The sequence below is a fragment of the Archocentrus centrarchus genome, chromosome 4, assembly GCF_007364275.1.
Source record: "Archocentrus centrarchus isolate MPI-CPG fArcCen1 chromosome 4, fArcCen1, whole genome shotgun sequence".
Lineage (NCBI taxonomy): Eukaryota > Metazoa > Chordata > Actinopteri > Cichliformes > Cichlidae > Archocentrus > Archocentrus centrarchus.
Window position 1 is genome coordinate 28,785,903 of NC_044349.1, and position 23,334 is coordinate 28,809,236.

Here is a 23,334-nt window from a genome sequence, read left to right on the forward strand (position 1 = left end):
AGAAGTGATAAGTGTTGGAAGATGGACGGTGGCCTTTGGACGGCGGTCGCTGTGGGAGCTGTCCAGCGTGCTGAACTGTGCATTTACTAGTCTTGTCCGTAATCTATCCAAGACCCCCTCCTCTCCTTTTTTTTTTTTTTCCATGAAAGGGTTTTACCTGGACAGAATTAGATTTTTATAAATCAATTTAAAAAAGCAAACAAACAAACAAACAAACAAAAAAAAAACAGTGATAATACATGGTGTAAATGAATCATGCCATGTCAAATATTCACCAGAAAACCACAAAACAAAAACAGTTAAGCTCCAAAGACCTCCAAACAATGTAAATGAAGAAACATGGGAGTCATTTTGCATCCACAATGTAGCATACAGAATTCAGCAATATATGTATTAGATAAATTTGACATGAATACAAATATATCAGGCCTCTAATGCTTACGATAGCTCTCCCTGTGTGAACGTGCCCGACCGTCTAAATGCAAAGAAGAATGTACCCACTTGACTTTTACTTTTGAAAGGTCAGCAATATAATTAATGATCTTCCCCTTCTCACACACACACACACACACACACACACACACACACACACACACACACACACACACGTGTATATCAAACACAGAGAGAGATTAGCTACCCAGCACACTTTTTTTTTCCACGAATCACCCCCCCCCCCCCCCCCCCCCCCAATTAATTTATTATTATATCGTAAATGTTACACATCTTCCATTGTAGCGTGGTCCCTGTAAAAAGTGAGCCATTATCATCATTTCAGATGCGTTTAACTGTAAAAGGTTTCAACAGTTTAAAGTGAAACGCTACCTCTCCCAGGACTCTTCACACTTTCTGATATGGGATTTCATGAGTGGACAAGATTATATGTATGGAAGATGAATACTACACTGCTGATAAATAAATAAAGTGGACCTCTCTTGGGGGTAAAAAGGAAGAAAAAAAAGACAACGCCCCCCCTCGGGTACTTCAGCTTCTTCCAGCCCATCTCTCCGCATGAGACAGCAGCTGCACCAGGCTCAAAAGCGCTCTTATTAATTGTCTTTTGTCATGCGTAATTGCTGCATGTTCAATGGTAGGGTGATGCCTGACGACTTTGGAGTGCTCTCGTTTTTCTATGCGGTAGTAGGTATAGTCCCTGTTATGTGATATTTGTGTCCAACAGTCTCAGCTTTGCATTATTTTAAACATTTTTAGCCTCGATGTGATCAGAAATTTAAGTCAATGTGACAATTTTAGAAGAGACAGCCATTCGACCTGAACAAAATGAGCTTCGGCGCATCATTATGTAGGCCTTACAGTCTGAGGTCACGTCCTGTGGGGATGAAGAGGGGGGAGTCTTTGTCGAAACTGCGGTTTATTCTATTGTTAATAGCTTTAAATGCTGCATTGGTCTTTCACACCTGCAAGGGAACTCTAATTCGATTAATAGGAACTTCAATATATATTCATTAGATGGCTTTCCCCCAATAATATATGATCACCAGCGGGATGTGAATGGGGACCATTTATTCCTGCTCTGAATGGGCCTGCGTGGGACCAAAACTTCACCTGCTTCCCCTCTCAATTAGGAATGTATCCCAAACTCTGACAGAAACGAGTTAAATTAGGCGTCAGCTAATTTCCAGTGGCCCCTCCTACGTAATCCCTCCTCAGAGCCTTTCCATTTGAGCGTGCCCCCTTTAATTCACCATAAGTTGAAAGGTTCAAATAGTGCCTAATGAAACAGTGACTAAATCGTTCTCTGTCACTCGGAGGAACCCTGTAGCTGTCTCTCAAAGCTCTCTCAGCACACAGCCGTCGGGGGTCTTGAGCTAAATGCGAGTCCCAAGGCAGGACAATCTAACCTGTCAAAGCCTTTGCCCACTTCTATATATCCTTGTTCGGTGGTTTCAAGCAATAGCAGCATAATCAACCAACGTGGGACCGAAAACGCAATTAAACTCGCTTTGGACAACCAAAATCTTTTCAAAAGCGAACATTAATGGACTATTGGCTGCTCCCCGGGGGCGTTATCGGGTACCCTTTTGTGGCCACATCTAAGGAGAAATTACACTTTCATAAAGCTCACTTCATCCATTTTGAATTAGATAGCTAGATCTTGTAAATTGAGCTCTGCTGCATAATGTTCCTAAATAAAATACGCAGAGTGGACATTGAAGTGTAACAGAATAACACCACTAGTGAGGAATGACAGCTTAATAATGATAGCTGTCGTGATAGGAAACACCTAAAATACTGAAAGATAACCGAACTCACAGTTAAATGAGCCAGTTTGAGATATTTGTCTGTTTTCATGGAAAATGTTAACTCAATATAATGCAATCCAACAACTTTATATTCTTTTAAGATTTTTTTTAGCTTGATTGTAATAGTGCTTAAATTAAATTATATGGGGCTTCCTATAATTTCTTCACAAGATCAAACAAATGGGCCTTGCAACAACAATGTTATTATAATGCTGAATATTTGCCGTTTAAAAAAAACTAAACAGTTAAAGAAATTAATTTCTGCGAGCAGTTTCAAAGTCTCTCAACTCTCAGTGACGCCAGAACGTATTGTTCCACTTTATATTCATTATCAGTATTAGAAATATTAGCAATTTCATCATCAGTCATGGTCAATAATGACAAATTATTGGTCAACTCGTAATGTTTATTACAATAAATACAGATATACAAAGTTTACAAACTGTTGCGTACAGGTTTCAGGTTTACACGTCAGACCTATACTATTTCTAAAGGGTTTCTTTACAACACCTCGCTGACAGTAATGGGATATCCGGAATTAATTGAAAACATTTACTGAGGATAATTAACAAGAATGTGTAGGTGAGAACCCCGAGGGGAGCCACATAACATCAGTCACACAGTAGGTCATGTTTCCAAATATTTCACGAACACTTATCCACATTTATTTTACATGAACAACAGAATGAACATGAAGTGAAGGGCAATTAATATTTTCATCACTTCTTCTCAGACTTCATGCGGTAGATTTTTGGTTCAGAGGTTGCGTGATGCCACGACCCATAACTGCAGCACGTCAGAGTACACACCAGCAGTGGGACTTGCTGAGTCGAGTTGCTCTCAGATGGGAGACACCTCTTTTTCTTCCGAAGCAGAGGCTGGAGATAGAGACTCCTCGTCCTCTGACCTTGAATAGTCTGTGTGACTGGTTGCGCACTTGCAACCACTGTGCGCGCTCCTTTGGGTTGCTTTACCCTCCTTCTTGTGCTTCACCCTGCGGTTCTGAAACCAGATTTTCACCTGTTTCTCTGACAGGTTCAAATACGTAGCGATTTCGATTCTCCTGAGTCTAGAAAGATACATGTTCGTGGAAAACTCCCTTTCAAGTTCCAGGAGTTGCGTGCTTGTAAAAGCCGTGCGCATCCTCTTACCATTCTGTATGTGGTTGTTCTCGGAGGCACCTGTTGGAGAAAACAAACATGTTTAAGTCGTGCTTAAGTTCTGCGTTTCCTCCGTGAATCTGAGCTCAATCTAAGAAAAAAACAAACAAAAAAAACCCTGGCAACATATCGCGCGTAAATCATGGTGTATAAAACCAAAGAGAATAACATTCATCGTACTGCCAGAAATTACAGCATGAACTCTAGTAAGTACTCAAACATGTGCCGGACAGTACATGTAGTTCTTGTTGTGAGTGGAGGTAGTAGAAGGCATGCGCTTACCAATAGAAAGACAGTGGTATCTCCTGGGATCTGTGACGCTGAAGGTGGGCGTGCAGACAGGTGTATGTCCAGGGTGCGCGAGCGCAGGAGATTGCTGATGTGCTATTCTCTGACAGTACTGTGGCTCCGCTCCTGGAAACTGACTCTTCAGCATGGGAATGCCGCTGCGGGAAGAGTGGATATGGGATGTGACGCACAGTGGACACACACAGAAAGTCCCATTTTTCCTGGACGGGCACACCGGAGCGGTGACGGTCATTACGCTCGGAGAGTGCATGCCGATTGGAATAAGGAAGTCTTGTCCTGGATGCTCAGTTGGTCCAGGTCGCACCGTATCCTTGATTATTAAAGAATCAACATAAAATGACCTCGACATGGCTGCGTCGCTGATAAGTGATCACTCCGTGCGCAGGATGATTGCTGCTCCTCATCTGAGCCCCTCGGGATTTCCAAAGGTGCTTATGTTTGATGGTCCAACAAAAGGGACCCCGAGGAGGGTTGGCCCTGCAGCGTCACCCACGTGCGCACCCGGCTCTTGGAGTTTATAGTGTCAGTGACCCAGACCACGTGATGTCTCAAATGGGCCTCCAATCACAACTTGAAGATTTATAGTTTTTATTCTCAATTGTCTCGATTGGCAAAATAATACAAACAGACATTTCTTTTCTTTCTTTTCTTTTCTTTTCTTTTTCTTTTCTTTTCTTTTCTTTTTCTTTTCTTTTCTTTTCTTTTCTTTTCTTTTCTTTTTCAGAACTTAGAAAGTTCTGCAGATATTCTTCAGCACACTCACACTGTTTGATGATGGAACCATTAGATTGAAAGAATATAAATATTAAAAAAAAGTTACTAACATTACTATCGCTGCTTAAATTTGAGAATTTAAACGGTTCACTGCCGAACTGTTGCTTGCAAACACCTGCTTTTATACGCGTAGATTGTTAAGTATCCATAGCACTTCAAATATCAGGCTAAACGTGCATTATATATGTCATTCACTCAAAGGTACCCCCCCCCCCCTTTTTTTTCTTTTTTTTTTCAAATTTAACCTGAGATCAGTTATTGGTTCGTTCTCATTCGTTTAAATTACTGTGTGATAACTCTGGGATATAAAGGGTCCCTATATAGCCAGGACTAACGATTGAAAGCTCCCAAATGCGATTTAAGGAATTGTCCACGCGACCGTAAGCAATAATTACTTCGCAGACTAATCATGCTTTGAATCCGGTTGGTCCAGGTTTCACTTCTAGCAATTAAAGAATTATGAACTGATGGCGAGTCTGGGCTGGGGTTATTTGACGGCGATTAGGATTCAATTAGAAGGTGTTTATAATGGCCAGTCTGTGCGGGGGTAAACAGGCAGCTATTTCAGAAATGCGTTAATCCCTCATCTTGTGACAATAATTAGCGAGTTTGATCCCCAGGCGGGTCACTGGTAGGTTTAGCTTCTGCTTTCATCTGCCAAGTAACGCCTCGGACCTTCATTGGCGAGCCGTCAGTGTGCTTAAGGTGCAGACGGACCAGGTCCAGTGCAACGGGTACTAGGTTCTTTACTGTCTCTTTAAAAACAAACAAGGCCAACAAATAAAAGCAGAAATAGCCTGATGTTGATTCAAAGTTTTAATAAGTTGTTGTTCAGATCTTACCATTTTTTTCTTTAAAAACCTATAAAACTCCTCAACATATAACAAACACACGTGTTTATAACAAACGGGCAACTGAAGCACTTACTGAAGCGTGACTTTAAATGCGCTGTTTGAGAGAATTAGAAAGTCTTTAAAATCCAACCACAATAAAGATAAAAACAGACATGTCAGTCACACAGACAGTAATTGCTCTAATAAAGCGGTTGACAAGGAAGACGCACAGTTGTTATGGTACAGATAACAGTCTCAAACCAGAAAGAGATGGAGGGAGAGAGAAAGGGAGAGAGAGAAAGTACACCAAGCGGAATGATGCGTGGCGCGCGCCCTCGTCTCACCATGCGAGGTCTGATATTATTTTTCCATAATTTTGCACGATAAAATTTCATTGTCTATTAAGTAATCCTACAAATGAGATCCTTTATGAGGCTATAATGAGTCCTAATTGCCAGGACTAGTGGAGCCACGTGGAAGGATTTAGGAAGCATTAAGCCGTCGGGTACTGAGCACAGACTGTTACCTAGCCATTACTTTCATAATTCAAGGAGAAAATTAGTCCATTTAAGGGAAAAATCCTTTGATTCCCTTTATTCTGCTCGGGGTGACAGGGCTGCAGTATTTTTTCTTTTTTTGTCCGCTTCGGTTAAGAAGCCGGTGCGGTAAATGGGGCCTGTGTAATATTATTCACTGTTTAAATGTTAGATTAAAAAAGAGAAATGTGTCCAACTCCCGAGGCCCCACCTCCCACTTTGCCTCCTCTTTCTGCCTAACGTTGTGCGCCTTTAGTGCTGCAGCACCCTCCACTATTCAGCCTCTTTTCAAATCATGCTGATGGGCAATTAATCAGAGGCCTATTCAATAACTTGCAAATTAAAATTAAAAGAAGGGGTTATATATTTTTTTTAAAAAAAAGTTAATTCCCTTGTGAGATTGGTGCAAGTTTTTTTTCTCTTTAGTCTAGTACAAAATTTCTGGTATCAAGTGCATCAAATAGGATGGCTGAGTGTGCATATGTGCATATCCCGCTCCTGCCAGTAGTAAAAACACACAAACTTAATAAAGTGCGCTGCTCATTCACATCGCATCCCATGCCATATTATACCGTGAAGAAGTCCATTAATGTTTTGTTCAACAAGCGTCATTAACTTGTTTCAACGCCTTTTTACAAACCTTGCATTGTTGTGCAGGGCCAGTCTGCGGCCCATCTTGGCCAATACAGTTGATGATTTGCCCCTTTATTAGTTTCCAGGCAACAGATCCTGAATACCAAAACTCAAAGGAAACACTCTGGTCCTCCATATAGATCTCAGTGGCGATGGGGGGAAATGAACAATGATCCTGTGGACAACATAATACCACGCAATGACTTTTCATTAACAATTATCTGGTTGATGTGAATAGCAGCTGCAGTAGCCACTCTCCATCTCAGAGCAGGGGAGAGAAAGAGGCTTGCCCTTGAATAGTATCCTGCAGGAGTTTGGGAGGTCATGGTCTCCATGAATGTGGAATCTAATTTATATCTCAGTGAATAATTAGATTTCTATGCAAAAATGAGATGGAAATAATTACATCTTAAAATGGTGTGACAACTTAGCCAGATAAACAAACCAAAGTAGTGCCATTTAATTTCTCCCCTCAGGAGATTTTGAGCCCTTTCAGTTCCCTGATCAAGATCAATAAACTGTATTGAAAGTTTAGTGCCAAAAAATGGATCAGAGGAAGTTTTTTTTCTTTTGATATAGAATCACAGACTGTTGTGTTGCAGCTATATCCTTGAAAATATCCACAAACTGTTCCAGTGATTGGGTACACACAACACTGTTAAGGAGCACCGGCCCTATAGAAAAGTAAAGTGACAGCTTCAGTGTAAGAAGAGGCTGCTGAACAAAGCCAGCGAGGGCCCTGTTGATGGCCTATAGAGATGTCCTGCACCAGGCTCCCTCTAATTAGGGAGACACTTCTCAGCCTTGCAGAGCTGTTCAGACCAGACACTCCAGTCTGAAGTGTGCCCCTACACCAACGAGTGTGTCTGGATGTCCACACTCAGTGTAGTATGTGTATGATTCTGTGCTTCGTAGCGCACACAATTAAGGAGTCTCGAAAATGAGATAAACAGCAACTGATAGTGACGCCGATCACGCTTAAATTCCCAGAGAAATGTCTTTATTAAAGCTTATTGTTAGAGCCCTGATTTGTCCCTCTTCCTGCTCTGTTGTTTCCAAAAGACTAAGCAAATGCCATTAGAGAGAGCACAGCACAGAACAGCCCTTATTTCAATCTTTTCTTGCTTGAGTTGTCAAATAGTCGTGAATTTCAGTCCTTATTGTAATAAGAAGCTATTCCATTGTCGGTCACTTAAATCTAAACTGCAGAACTTGGGAATTATTAACTGTAAGGGCTCATTACTGGGAGCCTCACTTGTTTATGAGAAGATCAAGATCCTGTTTTATCTTTGTTAATGACTGGCCTTTTAGCAAAATCATTTGGATTCAGAATAATGCCTTTAGACTTTGTCTGACAATGGGCTGATCTTCTAAGAAAACAGATCATTTATTATAAAATTAAAAATTAAAAACAGTCATGGCCTAAATGGCCCAGTGTTTCCCCCCGTCTCCCCTCCTCTCCTCTCTACTGAGAGCTCCTGACTTCCGGTGAAGCCTAAATCAAGAAATGTGTTAAAGAGTGACTGACAGCAGTACCTCCATCCTGTCTCCCAGTTTAAAGGAGGTGATATTGTAGCCTCCTTTTCTCCCTTCTGAAAGGGGAAATCCCTGGGATTGAGCTTGTGTGCTGGAGCAGAAGCAGACTGGAATGTGTGTCCAGGCCGCATCTTTTGTCACCAGCCTGTGCCGTGAATAGACATGGGCCACAGTCTCTCTGTTTATCAGACTGTAAAGAAGCAAACAAACCAAACAGTTTCATCCTTGTTATCTGCACCTTATACCTGTCAGTTACTCTGATGTTTAAACTTTTCCAATTATACCACGCAACGAAGTACATCTTTAGTCCAGTCAGCATGAAGGAGAGAACCTGCAGGTTTTTGGTTTTAATTAGAATCTCCTGTGTTTGCAGCTCTTCTTAATCCATGCTAAATTTAGCCAGGAAGACTATGCTCTGTGCTCACTTCAGAATAAATATTGCATAGCACTACACCGCACACTCTGTGATTTGTGATTTCTGGATATTTATGTGTAATTCTTCCCAACTTACTCTGTCAATTTCTCATGTAACTCAGTACCTATACAATGCATATTGTTTCCTATTGGTACTTACAGTCATAGTAAAAAGAACATTTCTATAGTTTCTATCAGTTCTAAGGTTTTACATATCAGGAGATAATAAAAATCACCTGGTCCTTAGAAAGTCTTGAAAGTAGGCAAATTCAACCTCAGATGAACAACAGTACATTACACATTACACAGTGTCATTATTTAGCTAACAATAATTAAGCCAAAGTGCAGAAGCAGAGTGTGTGAAAAACTAAGAACACCCTTATTGCTTCCGGGAATTAAGAGGGTAACAGCCAGGTGCTGATAATCAAATACACTTCTGGGAATCTGGGAATCTGGGAATCGGTGCACGATCATTTCCAAATAATTTGAAGTCCATCATTCTGCAGTCAGAAAGATCATTAACAAGTGGAAAACATTCAAGACAGCTGCCAGTATTCCTAAGAGTGCACGTCCCAGCAAATTTACCCCAAGGTCAGATCGTGCAGTGCTCAAAGAAACTACAAAAAAGACAAGAGATACATCTCAGACTCTACAGGCCTGACTTTCCATGTTAAAGTTCATGACAGTATAGTTAATAAAAGGCTGAACAAGTATGGCTTGTTTGGAAGGGCTGCTGGAAGAAAGCCTCTTCTCTTTAAAATGTACATGACAGCATGGCTTAAGTTTGTAAAGATGCATATGAACAAACTGCAAGACTTCTGCAATAAAGTGGAGATGTGTGGCTGCAATGCACATTTGGGGAAAAACCAAATGTGTATCAGCACAAACACTTCATACCCACTATCAAGCACAGCAGTGGAAAGATGATGATTTGGGTTTGTTTTGCAGCCACAGGACCTCCTCTGTATAACAGCATATTCTAGAGTCAAATGTGTGAGGGCATCTGTCTGACAGCTATAATTGAGTCATGCAACAAGACAATGATCCCAAGCACACCGGAAAATCTACAACAGGATGGTTGAAAAAGAAAAGAATCAATGAGCTGCAGTGGTTCAGTCAAAGTCCAGGACCTTAAAAGAGCTGTGCATAAACAAATGCCAACACACCTCAATGAACTGAAGCAAAATTTCAACGAAAAGTGAGCCAAAATTCCTCGACAACAATCGGAGAGATTGATAAAGTCGTACAGAAAACTACTGCTGCTAAAGGTGGTTCTACAAGCTACCGAATCATGGGGTATACTTCATTGTTCACACACTGCTTCTTCATTTTGGCTTAATTAATTGGTGTAATTTAGACATACATAAGAGGGTAGGTAGACCTGTGCATGAAACAAATCACCTTTACATCTGTGGTGACAGATCAGTTTGACCAAGAACTCCAAATCAGTATTTGCTTTGGGATTCATGAGGGTTATCTTTTGTTAATGCAAAAGCCCAGTTAGACCTGAAAGGTTAAATAAATGACACAAAAAACATAATTTGAGTTTTCAATAGTAAAGTAGCATAACTGTAAAGAATCATATTTGCTTGTCTGAATTCATTTTTTCTCTCTATGTTATGTTTTCTCTAAATAAATGTTACGTAGAAAAATATATTTTTTTTCTGTATCTTTTAAGATTATGAGTGAATGCACTGGGCTCATATTTTCTTGCATTTTTCTTGTTTTGGTGTGGTTCTTGGTAACTCTTTCAAGGATTAGTGTAGTGTGGTCAGACATGGGTAAAAAAATTATTAATATTGTCAACACTGAAGGGATGATGCTGTTAATTTGTTTAATTGGTGCTTTATTTGTTTTAGTTTGTGTGTGTGTGTGTTTTTTTTTAGTTGTTAGTTTTATATTAATGTTTCTTGAAATTCAATAAAAAAGAAATTTAATTAAAAAAAAAAATCCTAGTCACCTACGGGGTACAGTGCAGTAAATGCACCCAAACAGATTACAGTATCCTTCAGTTCTTTTTAGAATCGTAAATTCAGAAAAAATACACAGTAAATGTATAGAAATTACACTTACAAATCGCATGCTGTATTATGCATTGCTGCCAAATATCAATCTGGAAATGTGTCATGCTGAGTAGAATCTGTTATTATCTTGGTCCTCATTGGTGCCTGTTAGTGTCTCTCTGGCAGCTTGTCGCTCCCAGCTTTCCCCTGTATTTGAGGTCAGGTAGGGTCATTCATCCAAATACACAAACTTATTTCTTAATTGAGATGATGTCCACTTTTTTCCATCTGTTACGCATATATCAGAAGATATGTAGAAGTTTAAAGGGAGCTGAAGAAATCTGTCAGAATCTCATTCTGAACTTTATTCTTCTCATCTGAACAATGAAGAACACATCAATCTGAGTCTCCATTTTAGTCTTCATCATTGTTAAAACTGTTGGCATTGCAGTGTTCATTTATATCCACTGCTCTGTTTTTGCATCTTGAAAGCATCTGATTCCTTTTTTCTCACTTAGAGGCAATTTATATTTGGTAAATGGCTGCAGATATGCCACGTTTTACCTTTTCATGAAGGAAAAATCATGCTTGTTCTCTCACACCAAGACAATTTGAACGTCCAGTTTAATCTCTCAGTGCTTACCTAACGGGGCAGCTAAAAATGATTTTTTTTTTCAAAAAAAACAAACAAACCAAAAACCCAAATGAAATTGGTTGTGTGGGGTACAGTCAGTCTGAAGGCTCTTATCATAAAGATGTGATTCACTTTAAATTATAGGAGTCAAAAATACAGCCTGGACTGAACCAGCCCACTAAAAAGGTCCAGTCCAGCCCATTACATGGCTTTGCAAACTGTCAAGGAGAGTACTTTTTGTTTTGGACTTTCCAGTGTGTATTGCACCATAAATCACTGAGTTTAGAAGTTTTCTGAATGAATTACATAATGGGAATCATTATCTGAAATGTTAATTTCATCATTATTAGTTTCATAGCGTTTTTTTTGACAGAGGTAAACCATGACACGCAGTGCCAAACCAAAATAAGATGGTTACGTTAAGGACCCGTGCCAACATGTTTCTTTGATTTAAAAGAGTTGAAGCTTAAGAAGGATTCCTAACCTGTGGGAATTCAAAGGCAGCTGATGGGTGTGGGAGGAATTTGGTGAGCCCATGGAAAAATTCTGGCAAACCATCTGGCAACTCAGGAGGGGAAAGCAGTGCTCTACTCACACGGTGTATAATGTATAGTCATTCATTACTGGCGGTGAGGTGACTGAGGTAGTCAAACAATCGTTGGTGGCAGGGCCCCTCTGATTTGCCCGGAGTTCCTGAAAGATCTGGATGTTGTAGGGCTGTCCTGGTGACAGGCCTCTGCAACATCACGTGGAGATCTGGGGCAGTGCTTGGACCGCCAGACTTGTGTCCAGTGGTTGTTGGACTGTGCTAGGAGTGTCCTTGGTCACTGTTCATGGACATAATTTCCAGGTGTAGCCAAGTGGCGGAAGGCTTCTGCCTTCCTGACCTCAAAATCTCATCTTTGCTTTTTGTGGATGATGTTGTCCTGTTGGCTTCATCAGGTGGTGGCCTCCAGCTAACACTGGAGCAGTTTACAGCCAAGTGCGAAGTGGCAGGTATGAGAATTAGCATCTCTAAGGCCTGAATTAGACTTCTGTGTTGGTTCTGAGTGGGTGATTGACAGATAGATTGGGGCTACGGCTGCAGTGATGCGGATGCTGTATTGCTCATTTGTGGTGAAAAGAGAGCTATGCATCAAAGCAAAGTTGTCGATTTTCCGGTCAACCTACTTCCCAACCCTCACCTAAGGTCACAAGCTTTGAGAAGTGATCAAAAGAATGAGATCACGGATACAAGCGGCAGAAATGAGCTTCCTTCAAAGGGTGGCCGGCCTCTCCTTTAGAGATAGGGTGACGAATGCAGTCAGTCAAGAGGGGCTCAGAGTACAGGCGCTGCTCCTCCACATTGAAAGGAGCCAGTTGAGATGGTTTGGGCATCTGACTAGGCTGCCTCCTGGGTGCCTCTTTGGTGAGGTGTTCCAGGCATGTCCTACCAGGAGGAGGCCCTGAGGCAGACCCAGGACATGCTGGAGAGATTACATCTCTCAGATGGTCTGGGAATGCCTTGGTGAGCCCCTGGATAAGCTGGAGGAGGTGGCTGGGGAAAGGGAGGTCTGGGTTTCTCTGCTTAAGCTGCTGTCCCTACAACCTGGCCCCGGATAAGCTGAAGATAATGGATGGATGGATGGATGGATGGATGGATGGATTTGCTCTTTGTTGCATCAGAAAAAGTGAAAATTTCACAGGTATTTTTGTTATAGGTTGTTTTGAAATAGCTTTAGCGGTCTGGTTCATCTGAGATCAAATTAGGTTGAAAGTGGCTGAGGGACTATAATTAGTTTGCTTTCCATCATGGCTATGTATTGCTCACAAATTAGGCTTTAAAAGAAAATGTAAAAGTGGCTGCAACAAAGACCTGTAACCCGTTCACCTGTTGATCTGTGTTGGTCACGTGCTGTGCAGTTTATTAATTTTTGTTCATTTTTTTTGTGAGTGCAGGCCTTTTTTTAAAATAAACAAATAAGCAGACAGAATTTCTAACTCCAATCTGCAGCCTGATTGTTACCTCGCCCCTCCTTGGTGAAGGAAGGTTATATTTTCAGTCACACTGATCTGTTTGTCTGTCTGTCTGTTAGCAGGACAACTCAGGAAATTCCCATGAACATTTCTGGAGTTGCTGGACTCAGAATTTTGTAAAAATTGTGAATTATGGACATTATTCACATATTTGTGTCTAACCTTATGAGTATAAGCCAGAATTTGGGTGATAATGATCCAGAATGTTGAAAATTATGATTGAGTGTGGCAACATTGGGTAGTATCTAGTGCAGCTTAGTATTGGCAAATCTGGGGTGTGCGAGGTATGCGCGCTAGTGCCACAATTACTGTTGATAATCCATTGTATTTTTCTTTTTTAAATTAAAATACTCACAATAATGCAAAGTAAACTACAAACCTTACACAAAAACCACAAACATTTTTTTTAAAAATAAATATATAAAATCATGTTTTACAGTTTTTAAAAGCCAATAAAATACATTTGCAGTCTTTGTGATCTAGTAATATATCATATAGTACGACAACACTGGGTGGTATCTACTGCATCGTAGTATCGGCACATAGGAAATTTGGGTTGAGGGAAGGTATCCGCTCTACTGAGTGCTCTTCTAGTTTTGTTTTCCATTCTTTTCATGAACCCACCAGGCACAATATGACATCACAAGGTCTGCTAGCAGAGAAACTAATAAAGTGTTTTAAACACAGCCAAGCTTATTATGTAACAGGCACCTAATTGTGTGGTAGGTAATTTGGAACATCACATGAACTGGCTGGAGTTTGCTGAGAAGTATCAACCGGCCTCCAGCCTCTGTGAGTCATCAGACATAACAGCAGCACAGGGCCACCCTCCACAACAACACAGCCCCAGAGCTTGTTGCAAGCATTATTAACACCTTGAAGCAGTTTAAATATGAAATCATAAATAATTGCACTGTTAAATTAGCATAGGGAATATCCTAATTGTTGTGTCTAACTATCATCTGTGCAAATATAAACATTTTATGGGCTGTTTAGAGGTACTTTCCAGCATTTAAATTTATTGAAATATCTATCTACTTTTGCATTGCTTAAGCAGGCCATTACAGTGTTTTTCTAAATGCAAAATCATCACTTAGTAGCAAACAAACAAATGTATAGATTAATATCTAAAAGGATTAAGTCTTTTTAGTTATGAAAAGCTCTGCTTCAGTTAAGCCAGTGTCGAGACTGAAAAGTTAATGCTGACCATCATATAACACTTCATTCATTTATGCACTTACACTAAAACATTTATATCTGTGATGTGACCTCAATTAAAGTTACTAATAACAGTCATCACTTATGCTCATTATAAAATTATATTGTTCAGTTTTAATTGGACTGGTCTGGTAATTATTTCTTTATGACATCTAAAGTAATGATTTAATACAACTTTATTCACAACTGTATTAATGCATCTTGTTTGTGAATGTGATGTAACCACCCAGGACAGCACATGCACTGCAAACAAAATGAAAAATCATTCAAGCAAATGAGCAGTGCAGTGCAGTGAGCAGTGCAGTGAAGTTGTTTAAAACAGCAAACTCTAAAAATATGCCTTTTGTGATTGATCCACACAGATCTTGGAGGTAAACGACAGTTAATGGTTTATGTTTCTTTTATTATTTCCACAGCATTTCAGGAGACATTTCAGGAGAGAAATGCACATCAGGCATGGATTTCAGAAGTTGTTGGATTAAAGGAGGATTAAAATTTATCAGTGTCAAGTACAATTTTTACTTGACACTCACACCCACAGACACACAAACACACACTCACAAACTCACACACAAACACATGCACACACACACGCGCGTGCACACACACACACGCGCGTGCACACACACACACACACACACACACACACACACACACACACGCACACACACACTAACTGAGACAAATGTACCCCAATAAACACGGCCTGGTCTCTGTTTAAACCTATCGCATGCTTTTTAGCTCTTATGTGTGTAAGTTGTAAAGAAAGTTATTGGTATGACAACTAAGTTGTGATTCAGAGGTAAGCATTCATTCCAAAAAAGGGAAAAAAAAACAAAAAACTTGAGATTTTTGTACAACAGTTGAAACTTGGATCATTGAAGCTTGGCTTCAGCCCAGTCAGTATCCACTCTTTGTCTATCAGTTTTTATGGAAACAAATGGATTTATAAAAGTGAAACAAGTGGTGGCGTCACTTTGTTTGCATTTCCAAATACGGGCGGGCTAGCTTCTGAGTGTTTATAGACAGCTGAGGTCAAGGCCAAGAGCGCCTGTCTGCATCATCCCAGCTCTGTGCCAGCCAGATAAATGGAGAGAGTGTTTATAAGCCATCTGAGCTTTTTGTGTTTGCACAGAGTCACAACTTTGTATGGGGTCGAGGGGGAGTACGGGGCAGCTAACTAAGATTTGTATGCAGACTACATCGCTCGACCACCCCCCTGGTCCACTCTATGTCCTCTCACCTGCCTGTTGCAGTAAATCATAGAGCCATCAAGTGAAGCGTGTTGATGGGCCTGCGCGTGCAAGAGCCTTGCTGCACCTGTCATGTCTGTGTGTGCGCATACATGTGGGTAAAGAAAGGTCTTTGGAAATATTTCATGGGGTTCTGAAGATATTTACCTCTCTGTTTTCACATCTTCTGTCTGTGTGATTCCTCTTGGAGGTCTGAGGGTTGGTGATAAGAGAGTTTTGGATATCTGCCTAATGCTTTGGTAAATGTGTGTGCATGTGCACGGCTCTCTGTGTTAGTAGCAGGGATTGAAATAGAGGTAGCTGGGTGTCAAACAGGAGGTCTGCAGATGCCTGTCCGGCTGAGTGCTGCAAGGTCCCTCCTTTTGACAGAGTATCCATTCAGAGTCAATGAGCTGGGTCAAAGCCTGCACGTCAGGCTGCAGCTCGGCCGAGCACTGGGGCGGTCCAAGAGGTCAGTCTTATTCACATGGTGCTGTCATGCAAATGAACCCACCCACGCTTAAACAACTCTTGGAATTTTTATGTGTGCTCCCTGGCCTTTTTTTCTCCATTTCTCCCTCATTTCCCTACTTTCCTCACTCCCTCACTCCCTCTTCCCCTCTCAAAATCTCTCTCCCCTGTATTCACAAAGTCATTGACGAGACATTCAAAGCTTTTTAAATTGGCCAGCTTCATTGTGCCCGCACCAAAGTAGGGGGGAATGGAGAGAGGGAGAGTGTAAAGAAGAGTGGGCCTAAATATACTCCGGGCTGAAAGTAGTTAGATCATGTTCTTTTCATGGTCCGATTAGAATCAAATCGATCCCCCCGCCCCTCCTAACACTCCAAGGTTTGAAGAGGAGCGACCAAACAAAGATTTCTTGGCTTAGACGGGGGCGATGAATGCTCAAACCTGAATGCTAAACACACTATTAAAAGTCTCATTCTGATGCTTGACAATGCCCAAGAGAGTAAATTTGTTTTAAGTGTGAGTGAGAGATGTTTGTGTGGATGAAGAAAAGATATCTCTACAGAGATGATACTGTAGGAGCATCTCTGGATGAGACCTGATCTGCATATAAATCAGGAAAACACACAAACCTCAGTGGAGCTTCTCTAAAAAGGCTTTGAGACTCTTGATGACAAAGGAGAGGATTTCACACAAAGGTACTTTATCAAAAAGTGGTATTTTTCAATCAAGGAGTATTTTTGTGTGAGCTGTGATAAGTTTTCTTCAGGACGGAGGTTACATACACGAAGGACAAAGAAGCGGATTGGCATGAGGAAGCTGGCAGTTTGACCCAAGGATGTCAGATGATTCAGAGAATTACAGATGGACGCTGTGCGGCTGTCCTCCAGGGAGACAACCACAGGCGATGAGGGGAGGAGGGTATCGAACTTGGTGACATCCTTTCTGCACCTGCAGCTGTGGAAATCATCTGTTTATTCTTTGACTTAAGTATAACGTTCGCCTTGTTTTACTGGTTTGTGTAATTTGTGAGGCAAATAATCACTATATCATTGAAACTTACTGAAGCTCAAAGAATACTTTATGTGTTTGAATTTTCCTCTTTAAAATGGGGGCTATCTATGGGCTAAAACAGCGATATTTCAAGTAATATTTCATGTAATCCAGTGGGTTTAAATAATTTTAAATGGCATAAAAGGCTTGAAAGAACAAAAAGGAAATTATTTTCTCAAAAAGTCAAATCCACCAAATTTGAAAAGAAAGACTTTTTACTGGAGAGCAATACTTTCAGGTATGGTCTTGCTCAAAATTTTAAGGTAAAGCAGATATTTTGAGCCATTAGTAAGCTAAATTAATCAATGTTCCTATTACTTTATATACCTCGTTTATACCAAGAATGCAGACTAAACTAGAACGACACTTAGCAAAGCGCACCCCCCCACCCCACCCCACCCCCCAAATTTCCTATGTTCCTACACTGCAGTAGATACCCCCTAATGTTGCCATACTTCATCATAAATTACAAGATCACAAGGACTAGAAATGTATTTTATTGGAAACTGTAAAATATGATTTTTTGTTTATTTAAAAAAAATTAGATCCACATGAACAGATAATGGAATATACATTCTGGATATATTTTATTCAGCTTATGTACCCTGATAACATCCTCTAAAAAAAAATATAATAAAAATAAAACATAAATCGTGTGTGACTTTTGTGTACTGTTTGTAGTTCACTTTGCATTATTGTGAGTATTTTCATTTAAAATAGAAAGAGACAACCAATTATCAACAGTAACTGTTTATACCTGAGTAACAAACTTCACTGTGATAGATGAAAAACTCACTGAGATATGAATTTAAAGATTTTCCCAATGATGATAGATAGGGATTTTTGTTTTACGTTTTTGAAAATTTGTGGTGACCTTGACCTTTGACCTTGAAAATGAAAATGAAACAATATGTTTTGTGTGCCCCTAAGGCAGGGCTCTTCAACTCCAGGCCTCGAGAGCCCCTGTCCTGTAGGTTTTAGATGTGTCCCTGATCTAACACACCTGAATCGAATGGCTGAATTACCTCCTCAGTATGCAGTCAAGTTCTCCAGAGTCCTGCTAATGACTTCTATATTTGACTCAGGTGTGTTGACGCAAAGACACATCTGAAACCTGCAGGACAGGAGCTCTCGAGGCCTGGAGTTGAAGAGCCCTGCCCTAAGAAATATTTCCACAAGGTTTCATCAGTTTTGGTTCCAAACCTTTCGTGTTATATTGCTAACAGAGACACAGGTAAGCAAATGGGGGTGAGAACATTACCTCCCTCCACCTATTGGGGGGTGAGGTAATGATGATGGCAGCCTCCAAAATGATCAGTATCCATCTACTGTGCTGTAAGTGTAAGCCTGCAATAGTTTTATATAACCAGTAGATCCAGAGACTTAACTGATTAATAAATGTAACCACATTTTTGTATACTAGTCAGTTTAATTTTCTTTGTCGCTTTTCCTGCAAAGTTTAATCTTGACTGTATTTTTTTTGTTTTGTTTTGTTTTGTTCTGTTTTTAAAATTTGTTACATTTTCACCTAAATAAAAAAAAAAAAAAATCCTTAAATACACTCAACAAATGCAAGGCCAAAATAAACAACCTTGGCCTCCAGTGATAAAAGAAAGGGGAAATACAACAAGCTTCTTTGGCCCCACCATCATCTCAGAATGAGATTCATTAAACTAAAATAATAATTTCCACTTTTACTTTAGCTTAATTAAAACTATACATTAGTGATTAAAAGGTTTTCTCAAACTCAGATTTGATGCAATAAATGAAGTGTAACAGTGTTTCACACATTTACTCGGTAATCTTTACTTAACATATGTTGTTGGAGCACCCCAGTGAGGTTTTAGCTAGTCTGAAAGGAACATTTTTGCCCTTATTCCCAATGTTGTAATATATTATGTCTTATCTTGTTGTAAACCAGGGTTTCATTTACTCAAGTCTGGTAACAGGAATACAAACACAGATTTTGATTTTTAAAAAAGGAATTCATTCCCTTTACTGCACACAGCATGCCAGGAAAAAATCCTGTTAAAAATGCAACTTTAAAATTAACTTCTGGAATAATGCAATAAGAAGTCCAGCCTGGTCCTGATGCAGGAACCTCCAGAGCAGAAATGGTTAATAGACTGTAAATGCTGAACACGTTATAAGATTTTAGCACTTACTACAAGCTCCATAGCTTCAGTTAAATTAACCAACATGCACATAATTGTGCATATATTCTGTCTCACGCTATATTCTGCCATTGCCTTTAAAGCATCTTTTTTTTTTTTTTTTAATTTGTAAACAGTCCTTCCAGCTCACATTTTTTCAGCTATCTGTTAAAACAAGCAGCAGGCTGCACATTGGTCTGTCATCATAAATTCATGCTGTGCAGCCAAATATTATTCAAAGCCACAGAATGTTTTTGCTTTAGTTAAAGAAAACACGTCAGTCTGAATTTTGTAAAAAAGATGCACAAGTTCTAAATTATTTCCATTTGATGGAACGATGCAGCCACAAGAAGTCTATGATTTGCATATTTCACCCAGTGTAAACATCATACAGCCTCGTGAAGAGCTGGAACAAGTTGATGTATATAGTTTATGATATGGCCAGACAGTTTGGAAAAAGATTGTGTAGTTGAAGGGGGAAATGAGAGGGAGGCTGCAGCATCTAGGTAAATGTATACACGTCGGCCCCTTTCAGTCCACATTCTTTACCCCCCCACCCCCCTTCTCAGTTCTTTCAATGGAGTTACAGGAGCAGTCTGAGCTTATAGCACGTACGTGTTTGTGTTCTGAATCCTAGGAGAAGCCAAACAACTCTCTCGAAGTGGAGGGACAGAGGGGTGGGACCACCCTGCAGCTGCCCCCTTCTCTCCTCTCTCTCCTCTCCTCTCTCTCTCTCTCTCTCTCTCACTCCCACCTCATCCCTTCATTCCCTCTCCTATTCATCCTGCAGCTGCAGTCTTGTGGCCCTCTCTCTCACTCTGTCATAAAAAGTTTCTCCCTCTCTTTCTCTATTTGTCCCTGAGACACAAAGATGGATGGAGACGCTCCTGGAATGGGGGTTCACAATAGATTGTGCCACAAGGTGAGCAGCCTCAGCTGCATACGGCTCAGTGCTGCCTTTTTTAGCTCCTACGAAGCTCCTTACCCGACTGGAGTATGTGTGTGTTAAGGGGGGGTTGAACGGCACAGTATGGCAACAGATGCTTTTGTTCGGCCAGAAGTCTGAAAGGGGCCTTGGGTGGGGGGCTTAGCAGTGTCAGAGCACAGAGTCATTTTTCTCTCACTCTGCCTCTCTTTCTCTGTGGCTCCCTCTCCCCAGCTGCGCCTGCCGTGGCGGCTGAGCAAGAGGAAATGTGAGGGCAACGGCATGATGGAATACGTAAGTGGGGCGCGCGGTTTTGGCCTGTTTTGTGGGCGACTTCATTAAAGGGTCGTTTATCTGGCCTGTGATCCCATTGTCCTGGGCCTTCTTTATCAGCCCCGGTGTGTCAGAGGGGTGTAATTGGCTGATTGGCCACGGTCTGCACATGCTGAGGTGATTTATAAAGCTGTGAATGGAGCTGACTCCTCTCTGGGCAGCGCTCCCTCTCCCATATAGGAGACACTGCACTGCAGAATAACACTGAATAAATGCAGAAGAAATGTGAAAAGGATGAAACGTCCCCAAAGCTCTTTGTGCGAGTGTGAAATCAGAGGCTTGAATAAAAGGGCGCTGGAATCACTCTTTCCCTTGTCATCTATTTTCTCCACCTTTATACTCCGCCTGACTTTGTTGTTTCACCTCTTTAGACTCTCTTCTTCTCTGTGGTGCTCACTCGCCTTTTTTAAGTCCTCATTTCCTCATTTAACCCTATGAAATTTGATATGAGTGTAACTTTCTTTTTACCTTTCCTGCAAAGTTTTGTCCCCATTAGTGAAAAAAAAAACAGGTTAGGCAGGAAAACTGTTTAAATCTAGTCGCATGTTTGTGTTTTTTGATTCCTTGTTTTCTTTTTCATGTGCTTCTCATAAGATTTTTACTCTAAACTGTGGAAAAAAGTGATTATTTTAAAGCATCATAATCAATTTGAGGTAGTTCTTTGCAGAAAATGAACACATTTAAAAGAACAAAACATGTCATTTTATGAAGTAGTCAGCTGTGATTGAAATTTGGAGTGCAGATTTTGAGCTTGCAGGTGGGAGTCCTCACTTTATGTGTTCCTGTGGTGTGCTGAGGTTGGCTCTTAATGACCTCCTAATTAAAGCAGGCCCTCCTCTCAATGGGCTGATCATGTAGTGGAGGTCAGAGGTCATTTACAGGGCTTCTGGTGGCCAGAGTTCCTGCTCCATGCTAATTGTTCTCCAATATACACAAATGAGCACATGATCATTCTAATAGGTCAACTTTAACAGTAAATCTGCTTCCTAGTGGAATCAGCAAAGGAGACTCTTTTGATATTATTTCCAAACCTGTTTTTATTTTTTTTTCTATTTATTAGAATAAATTTACCATCTAGTGTTTCTTCTTTCAGAGAAAACCCAAGCTGCTAGTCTCTCTTAGGCAGTTTTTGGACCCCCACCCCCCCCAAAAAAACTCTGAGTTCATTAAGCCAGCCTAAGTCTTTATCTGAAGGCTAGACGAGACGACTTAAATCCCCAACAAGTGTTTGTTGACATGCAGATAAGGTCTGCTAATACCATTTATAGGTAGATTCACAGGCAGACCTTCATTGATTAATGGTGTAAATTGTTAGGCATTACCTGATTGTCATATATATATATATATATATATATATATATATGATTAAAAAAAGAAATGAAGTAGGAGAAAATTAATGGAACTTAAAACAAAAAAATCAAAGGCAACTATGTACATCTTAAACTAGAAACTTGGAAAACAAACCCATTTTTCTTTGGTCACTGCTCTCCGGAGTTCACTGGAACAGGGCAAAATCCTGTCGGAGCCTCCATCCACAGGCGGGGCAAGGCCAGGCGAGGAGGAGGGGGCTGCCTCGGGTTTAATGTAACTGATTGTGTTCCCATGAAAAAAGGAACAGTTTCTTCTGTGTTAATTTTCAATTTTGTTGCTGTCTGTGCGCCCACCCTTTGTGTCCAATTATTCTTCCCTCCCTAACAGCACCAGCACCCCTCTCTATTCTTTTCACTCCTTCTCTCGTCAGGCCGTCTAGATTATGTTGCTAAGGAGATTTTTCTCTTTCTTTTTCTTTTTTGCTTTTTTCACTGTTTCCCATTGATTTGGTGTTAATGCGTTTTGAATGCCCCTTGGTGTGTGCCGAGCACTGGGGGAAAGGAGGGGTTCGCAGGGCCTTGCCGAGTGGAGGAATTTAAATCTGAAACAGTTAGGTGGGGGTCTGTGTGGGTTAAGGCCCAAAGAGAGGCACTCAAGTGAGAGCTGAAGTGGTTTGCAGAGCTAAGGAACCTCTTTGGCAGCCGCTCCCCTTTTCTTTCCCATCTCTTTATTCAGGGTCACTCCTTCATTGGCAGCCCACAGGTGCACTGTCAGTCTTTCCTTTTCATAACCAAAAACTAACCCATGAGTAAAACAAACATATTATTTTTTTCAGCAAGAAAATGGGAAGAAATGTGTCCGGCAGCTTGCATAGCAAATCACGTGCGCAACAATTGAGTTCAAGGTGTGATTTAAATCACGGTTGTGGGTCAGGGTGTGTAAAATGTAAAGTTTTCATGGACCATATTCTAGCCCCAACCCCGTATCCTGTGGAAATATGTCTCCACTGGATTATTATAGAGCTCATCATATACGTCCAGGGGGAGCATTCAGTGTCTGTGCTTTATGGTGCGGAAAGTAAGGGTGTGAGCTGTTTGTGTAATCAGTCCAGCTTTCACACAGTCAGCCAGAATTTTGCCTTCTGATGCATTCATTTGCTTCTTTCTTGATCGCACTCCTTCACATTTGGTTTTGCAGTATTATCCAATAATGACATTCTAGTCTGGTGACAGGCTGACCGCCTTAAACGTTAGAGCACTAAAAGCAGATGGTTGGGTAACTGTGTCTATCTTTATGTATATCAGAGGCCATCATCGTGTTCCTTGCACCAGCAGTTCACAGCAGTTTTCACAGTTTTTTCTCTAAAACCAACCTATTAAGTTTTCAACGCTGAAAAAACTTTTACTATTGAAAAATCAGCACATGGGTTGTTTTGGAAGGCAAAGACAAATGACTTGTCTAGTTAATGATGTTCTCTGTGATTAAGTGCGGTCACATCTGTGGCAATAAAACCTTTTTGGCACTGGGTA

The 23,334-nt window shown here is 40.7% G+C and overlaps 2 protein-coding genes across 2 annotated transcripts in view; both read right to left on the reverse strand.

The window, feature by feature from the left end:
• Positions 1-22,059, reverse strand: part of pdgfra (platelet-derived growth factor receptor, alpha polypeptide) — a 40,256-nt gene extending 18,197 nt beyond the window's left edge. The window contains exon 1 of the mRNA XM_030727111.1: positions 21,959-22,059. The gene's annotated coding sequence lies outside the window, so the exon portion shown is untranslated. The remainder of the gene's footprint in view (positions 1-21,958) is intronic.
• Positions 2,659-4,234, reverse strand: gsx2 (GS homeobox 2). The gene is made up of 2 exons (XM_030727112.1): positions 3,707-4,234; positions 2,659-3,445 (listed from the first exon to the last, which is right to left on the reverse strand). The coding sequence occupies exons 1-2, from the start codon at positions 4,080-4,082 to the stop codon at positions 3,105-3,107; spliced, it is 717 nt and encodes a 238-aa protein (XP_030582972.1). The 5' UTR covers positions 4,083-4,234; the 3' UTR covers positions 2,659-3,104.
• Positions 22,060-23,334: the final 1,275 nt, after the last annotated feature.